At 39.7% G+C, this 10,880-nt stretch overlaps 4 protein-coding genes across 4 annotated transcripts; all 4 read right to left on the bottom strand.

Moving 5' to 3' along the window:
• Positions 1-79: 79 nt before the first annotated feature.
• LOC132264936 (uncharacterized) lies at positions 80-1,692 on the bottom strand. Its single transcript, XM_059765285.1, has 4 exons — positions 1,468-1,692; positions 1,081-1,395; positions 502-1,018; positions 80-427 (listed from the first exon to the last, which is right to left on the bottom strand). The coding sequence occupies exons 1-4, from the start codon at positions 1,690-1,692 to the stop codon at positions 237-239; spliced, it is 1,248 nt and encodes a 415-aa protein (XP_059621268.1). The 3' UTR covers positions 80-236.
• A 287-nt stretch (positions 1,693-1,979) lies between these two features.
• LOC132264701 (uncharacterized) lies at positions 1,980-3,607 on the bottom strand. The gene is made up of 3 exons (XM_059764986.1): positions 3,368-3,607; positions 2,495-3,308; positions 1,980-2,433 (listed from the first exon to the last, which is right to left on the bottom strand). Exons 1-3 carry the CDS (start codon positions 3,587-3,589, stop codon positions 2,246-2,248), a joined length of 1,224 nt encoding a protein of 407 aa, XP_059620969.1. The 5' UTR covers positions 3,590-3,607; the 3' UTR covers positions 1,980-2,245.
• A 220-nt stretch (positions 3,608-3,827) lies between these two features.
• Positions 3,828-5,571, bottom strand: LOC132264677 (uncharacterized). The gene is made up of 4 exons (XM_059764956.1): positions 5,197-5,571; positions 4,747-5,135; positions 4,538-4,684; positions 3,828-4,458 (listed from the first exon to the last, which is right to left on the bottom strand). Exons 1-4 carry the CDS (start codon positions 5,366-5,368, stop codon positions 3,895-3,897), a joined length of 1,272 nt encoding a protein of 423 aa, XP_059620939.1. The 5' UTR covers positions 5,369-5,571; the 3' UTR covers positions 3,828-3,894.
• A 61-nt stretch (positions 5,572-5,632) lies between these two features.
• On the bottom strand, positions 5,633-10,760 carry LOC132264676 (uncharacterized). Its single transcript, XM_059764955.1, has 9 exons — positions 10,019-10,760; positions 9,794-9,962; positions 9,426-9,728; positions 9,138-9,354; positions 8,580-9,064; positions 7,036-7,241; positions 6,777-6,974; positions 6,244-6,709; positions 5,633-6,183 (listed from the first exon to the last, which is right to left on the bottom strand). The coding sequence occupies exons 1-9, from the start codon at positions 10,390-10,392 to the stop codon at positions 5,776-5,778; spliced, it is 2,826 nt and encodes a 941-aa protein (XP_059620938.1). The 5' UTR covers positions 10,393-10,760; the 3' UTR covers positions 5,633-5,775.
• Between the last annotated feature and the right edge of the window lie 120 nt (positions 10,761-10,880).

The raw sequence follows: 10,880 nt of genomic DNA, 5'->3' as shown, positions 1-10,880 counted from the left end.
TGCCATATGCTATGTCATTGTGCTCATCACAAGTGACTCTGGGCGGAAAAGTAAATCACAACTTATCGCTTCTATTGCAATCTTTTTGCATGATTATTATAAATGTTGTTATTTAAACTGACAGACAAGTATCAGAAAAATTATCATTAAAATATGGGAACACAATCAACTGTGATGTATAATATAATATGTATTTATATAATTTGCATACCATACAATGATTTCTTTTGGTCCATTCAATCGAAGTATCCTTTTTGGTCGAATTCTTGGAGCAGAGGCTCCACGAATGCTCTGTATTCGGGATTGCCGTAAACGTGCTTTCGGAAAGCAACACCTTCTGCAGAGTCACTGAGGAAAGTCTCCATGTGCGTGTCTGCTCTGGGCGGCATTATTGCCATTGGTCTGAGACAAAGTGCTGCGTTAACACCTATAAATTAAAAAGTAAATCCATAGGATTTAGCATGTGTGCTAATCAAAACTTTCAGAAATGTTCATTCATACCATGAAAGGCAGTTCTCGCTACTTCACTGAGAATGTCTGCAAGTGTGGGAATTTTTCCACTGTACTCGAGTTTCGTGAGGATTTTCTGCACCACCGAGTGGTAGTGTTGAGCCAATTCGGGCCACCTGTTGCGACGCACATGATCTTGAACGGAGCCGAAGAGGAGGAAGTTCAAGTCGATGCCGGGCGAGCCCCAATTGCAGAGTTGGTAGTCAAGGAGGCGAGAGTCGCTGATTGCGCCGTCTTTATGCCGTTTGAATATCAAGTTGCTCGTCCATACATCATTATGGATGAGCACATTAAAGGTGTTTTTGTGCCATTTGTATATTTCCACACCTTTGTCCACAATTGTTGTTTGCAATTTGGCCAATTTTTTTGTCATCTCCTCGTGACCTTCCCACGTTGAGACTTCATCGTGAAGACCTTGGACGCCAACGCGGAAAAATATCACGAATTTCTCTTGGTCTGGATGGTGGGATATTGTAGGGTCGTGGAATGGTGTAAATAGTTCGGGATGCTGAAGAATAAGGAACACATAGAGCGTCTTCATTAATTGAATCAATAAAAGGGCTTTATTACCCTCTCATTGATGACAATGGAACACGCATGAAACGTGGCCAGTTTTCCCAAGATGCTCATCGTCTGTTGGAAATCCAATCCTTTTTGTCTATCAGTCGACTGATAAGCCATAGGGGGCATTGATAAGTTCTCCAGAGCCAATAGAGTGGCAGTGGCGTCATTTTGAGTCATTAAACATCGTGGTGAAATTTCTGTGCTGATACTGACTTCGGTGAGCAAAGCTGCAATCTTCGGCAACACATCCCGATAAATGATAATCTCTCGAGTGTACATTTTGTCGAGTACAATTCGCCTCATTTCACTTTCGGGCTTCACCTGTTGATTTACACCCATTCCACATTGATCATTACATAACCGATTTTACGGCACGTTATGAAATTCACCAACCTTTATGATGATGGAAAGAAGTTGACCTTGTGCCTCGACAGAGTCTTCTTTGTAGTGAATTTGACCAAAAAACATATCACTAGCATAGCCGGCGCTTTGTGAAGTTTTTACGTCGTACGATAGTAATTTGTGGGCAATTTTGCCCGAAGAATAGTTCTGTAGAATTCCCTCGAAAAAATCTCTTGTTGCCCACTTCGGGAGATCGTCGATGGATTTGTTGGCCATAATATTAAATAGGAAATTAAATTTTTTCTGTGCTCAACTCCCGGCTTCCCACTATCAGCATACACAGCAAAGCGCGCAATACAGATGACGCGAATACACTGAAACACTCACTGTGAATGAGGCTATTTAGAGAAATACGAAAAGCCCACGAAATAAAGTATATTCGGCGCAGACGCGTTTCATAATCGCCGCAGAGTCAATCTTTTATGCCCAATTTCATAAACTCCAGCTTTCGTCTGTTTAGTTTAGAAAGCATTTCAAGTAAAACTCTTCCTTTGTTGTTAGCCAAAAAATTGAAAACAACTTAATTGCAGACTATTTAAATTTTTTACTGTTTCTCAGAGGAAAATTACAACTTTTCATTCACAAAAATTCACATGACATTTCACACACTGAAAACGACCGGCACAGAAAAAGTGAAAATAAAATATAATGTTATTATGGTCTTTTACGGTGTTTATCGTGTTTTATACGTTCACTTAAATGCTATTATTTGCTTGACTTTAAGCTCTTGCATTGATAGTGAAGTATTTATACAAATATCATTAACATCTTAATCCAGAAATCCTAGCCAATAAAATTCTTTCAGGACGGGTTTGATGAATTCCACATATTTAGGATTGGAAAACATGAGTTTTCTGTAAGATGATCCTTCTGATGATTCGGCTAGTAAAAGGCCCAAATCAACAGTGTCAGGCGGCGCAAGGACAACTCCTGCTGTCAGAAGGCTTGCATAAACAGCTAAAATGTAACATGAAATTAGAATCTCTATTGATATTCAAAAAAGTATACACATATTCACCATGAGATCCTTTCTTGAACAATTCTATATGAATGTCAGCAACTTTGGGAATCGCACAGGTGACATTGAGGTCCTTCAATGTCTTGCTTAGAGTTTTATGATAGTGATGAATGAGAAAGTTCCAATAGGTCTTCCTCACATGGCTTTCGACAGATGTGAAGAGGAAGAAATTCAAGTCAATTGCAGGAGATCCCCAGTAAACGAACTGATAGTCGAGGATAACAGTGTCAAGCAACTTTCCGTCTGAATTGTATTTGAACATGAAATTGTTCGTCCAGAGATCATTATGATTGAGCACACAAAAAGTTGGTCTCTTGGCGTAATTTTCAAATGTTTTATCTATGAAATTGTCCGTGAGATTGTCTAGTTTCTCAGCGATATCGTGAAATCCATCCCACTGCGTGATTTCATCGTGAAGAGATTTCATGCCAACTTTGAAGAAGACACTGAAGGAATTTATGCAGTCAGCTATTGAAGTTCCAATCAACCTTTCAATTGATTCGGGATCATTTTCATAGATTTTCACAGAGGCTGCATGGAATTTTGCAATGTTAGTCAGAATGTCAATTGTGTGTTCCAAATTCAGCCCTTCTCTGCGATTTAGCATTTCATAGTGGGTGAAAGACAGATCTTCCAGCACAATAGCGCATGGCTCCGTGAGCACAGTTACACAATCTGGGGCTAATTTAGCCAAAGACCCTGTTTGAGATAACAAGAGAGTCGTCTGGGGCAATATCTTTTTGTAAACATGAATTTCATGATTGAAAATGTCGTGTTTCTCTATAAATTTTCCCCTTTCTCCGGACGGAAGGATCTAAAAGTGAAATTTGCATTTTTACTCTTGAGATCCCCTTTGGTGGAATTGAAACAAACCTTCACAATAAATCTTGCAATTGATTCATCACAGTTATTGTCCAAATATTTGACTTCAATCCGATGAATTATGCTTGAGTAATTGACGCCTTTTCCATTCGGTGCACAAATGCGACAAGATATAATTTTCTTAGCTGGTTCACCAACTAAATCTTTGGCAATACTTTTAAAATAACTTTCTGCACTCCACAAAGAACTGTTTTCTGATATTTCCAAACTCATTTTCTCTTGATCTTGCTCTGCTGGAGATTTCAGTCCGACTGATGATAATTTCGAAATTCCTTAAACCCGTCTATTTATGTTTACATGAAGATACGAATTTTTTGCTGAATGATTATCTCAACTGTGTCATTTAACAACCCATATAACTGGAGAACTTTAGACACCATTAACCAGTAAATATGCAAAATAACACATATAAATGAGACACTTCCAATTATTGTGATACAAAACTACATGCAAATATCCTCATTTATTTATTTTTTCATTTACATACCGCTTGGCATACGCAGTACATATTTAACTTATCACTCGGGAATGTCTAAAAAGTTTCTCTCATCCAAGAATGGAAGCAATCGTTTATATATTCTCTTCACAAGCTCAGATGAAAATATTTTTCTCTTCAAAATTTGTCCCTCTTCGTTGTGTTCATCCACAATGAGGTCCAAATTCACCTTCACATCAGGATCTGATCTCATAATTGGAATTGATTCAACTATAAACATTGCACCGAAGAAACCTTTGCGATGAATTGCACTATTTATCTCTTCAAATTTGGGGATTTTCTCGGGCTTTTGCAACAGCTCAAAATCCCTTTTGAGTTCTGAATAGTAGAATTGAATCAATTGATCAAAATGTGTGAAAAAGTCATCTGAATTGCATGCATTGAAGAGTAAATAGATAAGATCAATCGCTGGAGATGTCCAGGAACTGAGTTGAAAGTCGACTAAGAGAACTTCAGGCGTTCCATGTTGATGTCTAAACATGAGATTGTTTGTCCAAGAATCACCATGATTGAGGACATTGAATGAATTGTCTTCGGCTAAGGTCAAACGGTAGTTGGTTTCGAAGATTCTATTCTTCCATTTCCTCTGAAATTATATTTAAAGGAAAATTGATTGAATCACACACGAGATTTTATTTGGTAATGCAATTCGCTAGTATTCTCACCAATTTTGGCAAGTAAGGCAATGCAAAATCCGATGATTCGAGCATCTCCATGAGGCCAGCATACATTGAACCGTAATATTGTTCCATGCCTTCTCTAACGTCCATCCGGGCAATTCCCTCGTTGAATAAATTGTCGTATGGGCCATTCTGTGAAGTGGAATGATGAATTTAATGTGTGGAAATGCAATCATTCAATAAACATTCCTCACCTCATCATAGTGGATAACAGAGGCTGAATGAAATTTGGCTAATTTGGTGAGCAACGTTTTCGTCTCTTCTATAGTCAATCCTTTCTGTCGTGGCAACATTCCATATCCGATCGCCTTGAGATCATCCATAACAATCACCGATCTTGGTGTCTCTGAAGTGAACCAGCATTTTGGGCCGAACTGCACTGAATGTCCAGCTCTCTGCCAAATCTCTTCGAGAGCGGGAATAATTTCGGAATATATCTTGATCTCTTTGGGAAAGGCATTGTATTTCTCTATGATCTCCTCAATTGGGCCGGAGTCAGGCAACACCTTCACAACTAATGATAAGGTGTTCTTTTCATCAGTGTCACGATGAAGGGTGTATTCGATGATCACTCTGTAAATACCTTAAGCATGCAGAGCGATTGTGTAACATTGCAGTGACTCTGTACTTTTCTACGTACTTACTAGACATATAATTGTCTCCTATCGCTGTGGCGGGCTCAACATTGATGGATTTCACACAGAGAGAATCACTGGAGCTGGGAAGGTGTCTATTATTGCGCAATATTGAGTGAAAGAACTCTAAATTTAGCCAGGATGGGTGTGACTCAGTATTATCTGCATTTTCGGTTGACATGCTGTTGCCGTTAAGAACACGATAAGAGGAGTAGAAGATTTTAATTTGACGCCAACACTTTCACTGTTTACGTTTGACTGATGCCGGTTGATCGATATTCGGCGCTTTTGTACGCTCATTGTGTGAGCAAAATGTGTGCGTGAGAGAGAGAGAGAAAAACGGTTGAGAGAGATTGGTAGAACATACTGGGGGTTTTCTTGTCACACTTTTTCGCGATAACGCGAAATACTCCAGAGAATACACCTAAAAAAAACATGTTAATTCATAAAAAGAGCTGCTGCTTTTTGTATAATTGTATTTTTATCTCCTGTGCATGTGATTTTGGAATGAAACAAATTATCATGGTGCGATAACTCCGGTGCAATGTCCATGATTATCGACAATCAATTGCATATCTAAAAGTGTGTTTAATCAAGGAGTCCCTTGGCGTCAAAGAATGGCACTAGTTGCTTCAGAGCATCGACAAAGATGGGATTTGTGTACACCTTCCTCTTGAAATCCGTGGCCTTTTCGTCGGTTCTCGTGAAGGTTTCCATTTCAGATTCATCACTGCCATCAGCCACGCAGATGGCAAAGGTTCCGATTGTCGACGAGACGCCGTAGTGCATTTTCCTGAGCATCTCAATTTGGAGATCCAACAGAGTTGGAGGCGTGGTTGTGCTTTTCAAGAGCTTCATGGCGCTGACCAATTGCGTGTGGTAATATTGAACCAAGTGGTCCATCTTGGCCAATCTAATGTCCTTTTGCAGTGACGTGAAGATGAAGTAGTTCAGATCAATGGCCGGTGAAGCATAGTGGCACATTTGATAATCAACCTGATTTAAGAGAATATAAATTAGTAGTTATTCTCAGAGATTGGCGGAAATAATATTTACCAATATGCAATCCTTCACTTTGCCAGATGAATCGTACTTAAACATGGAATTGTTACACCATATATCTCCGTGATTGAGGCAATTGAAGAAGTTGGGATCTTCCTTGACAATTTCAAAGCATCGCTCCATGAGTCCAGACTCCCAGGTTGTCATGAGTTGGCGAAATTTGGGCGTTAAGCCCCATTCTTCGCTCACTTCCATAAACAATTTGGCATTCGCCTCGAAGAACTGCTTAAACATCGGTCGCATGTTCTCAGAATAGATGCCATTCTTGAAGCACTCCTTGTAGGGACCATTCTTCTCGCGATAGACCACAGAAGCGGCATGGAATTTGGCAAGTTTGTCCAGAAGAAGTTCGCAATGATCAAGATCTAGGCCAACCTTTCGGTTTGCCATCTTGTAGCTCTTCTCGCTCATGTCCTCCATGACAATTACATCGGTGGGTTCACTTCCAGCCATCAAGCAGCTATGAAGAAATTGAGATTAATTAATTATCTAATTGAGAGCATTGATTGCCAATTGTCCGCACTAACCTTGGACCAAATCGGATCTTAACTCCAACATCTTCGTACATCTTCTCAAAGGCCGGAAGAATGTTGTCATACATTTCGATTTCTTTGGGAAAAACATTGAATTGCTTAATCATATCCTGACTAACGCCAAGATCAGGAAGAGCTTTCACGATGTAGTTCCTCTGCACCACGTGTTTCTCCTTATTCTCCACTTGTAGTCTGAAGGCAAGAGTGAGGATTTAATGCCCTTATTCCCATCTATTAATCTTTGCATACTCACTTAACCCTGTACATGACCGATGCATAGTTCTCTCCTTTTCCCGTTGCTGGAGCAATGCCGACTCGGATGACTTTGAAGGACTCAAATTCCTTCCTGAGAATGTCGTTGAAGAAGAATTTGTTGAGCCACTTTGGATTGCCACTCTTTGGCTTTTCCTCCTTCTGCGATGTGTCATTAGGCGACATGATTTGACGAGCTTTTAAGGCCTGAGAAAACAATGCATAATTCAGCGAATAATAATAATAATAATAACAGTCGTATTTTTACTTAGTAATGCTAAATGTTGTATTAGAAAACCTTGAAGCAATTCACCAAATGATTTATAATTATTATGGATGCAACGAATGTTGAATAACAATTTCCGTAAAGTTTAAAACGTGAATGCAGAATGAGAGAAAAAAGAATTCACAAGAAGGATTCAAAGATAAAGTGTTAGTATGAAATTTGGAATTATGGAGCACTGATATGAATAAATATTCTCTGGATGATAAGGCAGTGCAAGATTACGGCTGACCTTCTTGTTACCTCAAAATGCTACTTCTATTGTTAGTAATTTGATCACACACGAAACTAAAAGAATGAATAATCAAGAGAAACTACTTTTGGTGCACTGTAAATTATTTTTTCGGGTATTAGTCCTTGACCTCTTACACACACAAGTGTGCTTTGTGACTCAATTTTACCTTGCGCGACGAACTTAGAGAAGCGTGTTGTGGACCGAACTGTTTTCCGATCACTGACTGACTGTTTTACGGGTCCAAAACCACAGTCACTTGAAGCTTCGAAGGTAGAAAAGTTTCGTCAAATGCTTTTGAGCCACGTGACACAAGATACAGATGACGGTATACAATTTCAACTTTGCAATTCACTCAAACGTTTGATCTGGCATTGTCTATATATATAAATGATGGGGGCTTTAGTGAACTGATAACTGGTTCCTGCTCTGTACTTAAACGCGCCAAAGTTCTCACAATTGATATAATTTTCAGAGGTATTTTTGATAAGTTATCAAGTTTTTCGTCTTGTCACCGTTAGAATTACACTCTTATTTCGTGAGTTGACAGTTTCCTTTGGAGCGATCTTTATTGTGTGAGGAATACAGATTGGTTCTTCAGACTGATTTTCCAGGGGAATAAAAAGCTCTACTATCTCCCAACCACTCTATAATAAATTATATGATTGTGTTTCTGTACGTTGAACGATAAGGAAAAAATTGCCAATAATATTTCAAATGGCACTTCATGTGTGGATGACTCTGCGAAAAAGTGCGCATTATCTAATTATTAAAATTACACTATATGAGACTTGGAGGTCAGTGTGGTTTTGTGGTTCTCCGCAAATTCGTTACGCATATATGTTTTGTAAATAACATTGTCGCGAGAAATAAAAACTATAGACATGCTATATAAAAAATCCAATCTGTCGCTTTATTCCTCAAATTACGATTTATTGACTCTCGTAGGAATCAGTGGTGGTGCTTATTAAAATTAAACATTTCGCTCGATATTTATAGTGAAGGGATGCTTGTTCTATAGGGCCGTTACCTCTACATCCTCAGACTCATTCTCGTCATTCTCCTTATCATTCGATGCGTTCACTTCTTTGACGTCTTTGGGAGTTTGCGCTATCTTATCGTCCGGAATGGCTTCGAGACCATTCGCGTGAACACCATTGGCAACAATTGTGTCTTCTTTCTGCTTGTCATCCTCCTTGATGGCCTTCTCCAGACTGTCTCTCGAGGGCTCCTCAGGAGCTGTGCCATTCTCTGATACTTCTGCTGATGCAGGCGCTGGCGCGTCCGGCTCAACAGCAATGATTTCGGATTCGGGAACGAAGTCTGCATCAAGCATTCCTCTTTTCTCCAAGAATGGCAAGATTAGTCGCAACTTGTGCTCATATCTTGGGTTGAAATACATCTTTTGACGCATAATATCTCCTCCTTCGCTTTCTCCCATGAAGTTCTCGATTGTGGCATTCTCATTCTTGTCCATGAGGACAATGGCAACGATCCCTGTGATGCACATGCACGCTGAAGGGAGAAATAAATACATATTTGTTTAGAAATTTGATATAAGAAAAGGCCTTTGAAAATGTGTTCTTACCGTAAAAACTGTTCTGGAGAACTTGAAGTTGAATATCTTTAAGCATCGGTGGTGTTTTTTGCGAGCCAAGGCGTTTCAATGCGTCCACCAAGTTGGTGTGATAATGCTGGATAAGAGCATCGAATTCCGCGACAAAGATCTCCGGTTGCACTGATGAAGTTAAGAAATACATCAAATCAACAGCTGGTCTGCCCCAGTGAGTCATTTGAAAGTCAATCTGCAAGATAAAAATGGGACTTTTACTCTCCATTGCATGAAGAAAGAGCAAAAATTTAAGAGTCATCTTACAAATAATACATCAACGGGGCAGTTGTTCTCATCATACTTGTACATATGATTGTTGATCCACATATCGGCATGATTGAGTGAGCAAAATTCATCGGTTTCCTTGGGCACAATGGAAACTTTGAGAATTCTCTCAAACATAAATTCCTTCCAGCCATCGATGATATGGTAATATTTCTTCAGATCCTCAGAAGACTCAATGAACTTGAGCAGTGTTGGGAAAGTTCCGTTGATGAATTGATCGAACATCTTTTTCATCTTAGGATCAAAGACATCACGACCAAGTCTAGGTCCAAATGCTCCATTCTACAGCAATAAAGGGTTAATTTTAGATATTTTGAGAGAATATTCTAGAGGGATTTTGTGCTCACTCTCTCTTTGAAGACCACTGAAGTGGCGTGAAACTTGGCCAACTTGGAGAGGAGAAGCTTAGCATGCTGAAGATCTAGACCTTCGAATCTATTTCCCATGACAAAGCCCTCATCCCTTAAGTCACTCAGCACGATTATCTCGTTGGGGTCTGAAATTGTATGCAAACATCTGGACAACTAATTAGTTTCCACTTCCTCATTAGCCACAATTGTGCTCCAACTCACTTCGGACCGAAGGTAATGTCCTCCCCAATTTCCCGCCAATAGCTCTCCATCACTGGCAAGACTTGCTCGTAAGCCTCAATCTCAATGGGGAAGACGCTGAACTCCTTTAGCATGGGCACAGTGTGGATCATCGCCTTGACGATGAAGTTGTTCGTCTCAGGCTCCTCACTTTCAGGCGTTGCCTCCACTTTAACACGATACATGGTGGAAGTGTAGTTATCGCCAATTTCGACTACAGAGGAGCACCCGAGAATTTTGAAAGTGATCTTCTTGCCCCCAAAACGTGCATCTTTGGCGTAGATTTCGGCAAAAAACTCCTCATTAAGCCAATCCGGACGCGTCACTTCACTATTAGTTGACTCAACCTTCGACATAATTGCGCCTTTACTTGAATGCCTCAAAGCCCTCAAAAAGAGACTGATTTCGGTTAACGTATTGCTCGTTGGGATTTTACGAGAGAACTGAATGTTAAGAAATATTTCATTTGGCTGGTGAAGAGTAAAATTCACACATTCACGCTTTGTACCATGGCGCACAAATACACGAATTTTTTTCCCACCACTTCACATGGCTGCGATCTTCTTTCGGCGATTTGCGATCGCGATTTGCCACATGTGCGCGTGCTGATTTATTCTCTCTCCACCCACACAGTGTTTTGATTACTAGCGTAAACAGTGGGACTACTATCTTATCTGTAAGGTCACAATTGATAGGAGATTATTTCAGATTGGATTTCTTCACGGAACTCTGATAAAAGGCACATTTTTCTCACCTTAAAAGGTAAGCCATGAAATCAATGGAATTTTGAGTCAGAATGACTTGAGAGAAAGGCAAGAATTTCATCAGTCACTTCTTCAATTGC

The sequence above is a fragment of the Phlebotomus argentipes genome, unplaced genomic scaffold (genome assembly GCF_947086385.1).
Source record: "Phlebotomus argentipes unplaced genomic scaffold, Phlebotomus argentipes genome assembly contig_2, whole genome shotgun sequence".
NCBI lineage: Eukaryota > Metazoa > Arthropoda > Insecta > Diptera > Psychodidae > Phlebotomus > Phlebotomus argentipes.
This window is presented reverse-complemented; position numbering and strand designations above follow the sequence as displayed.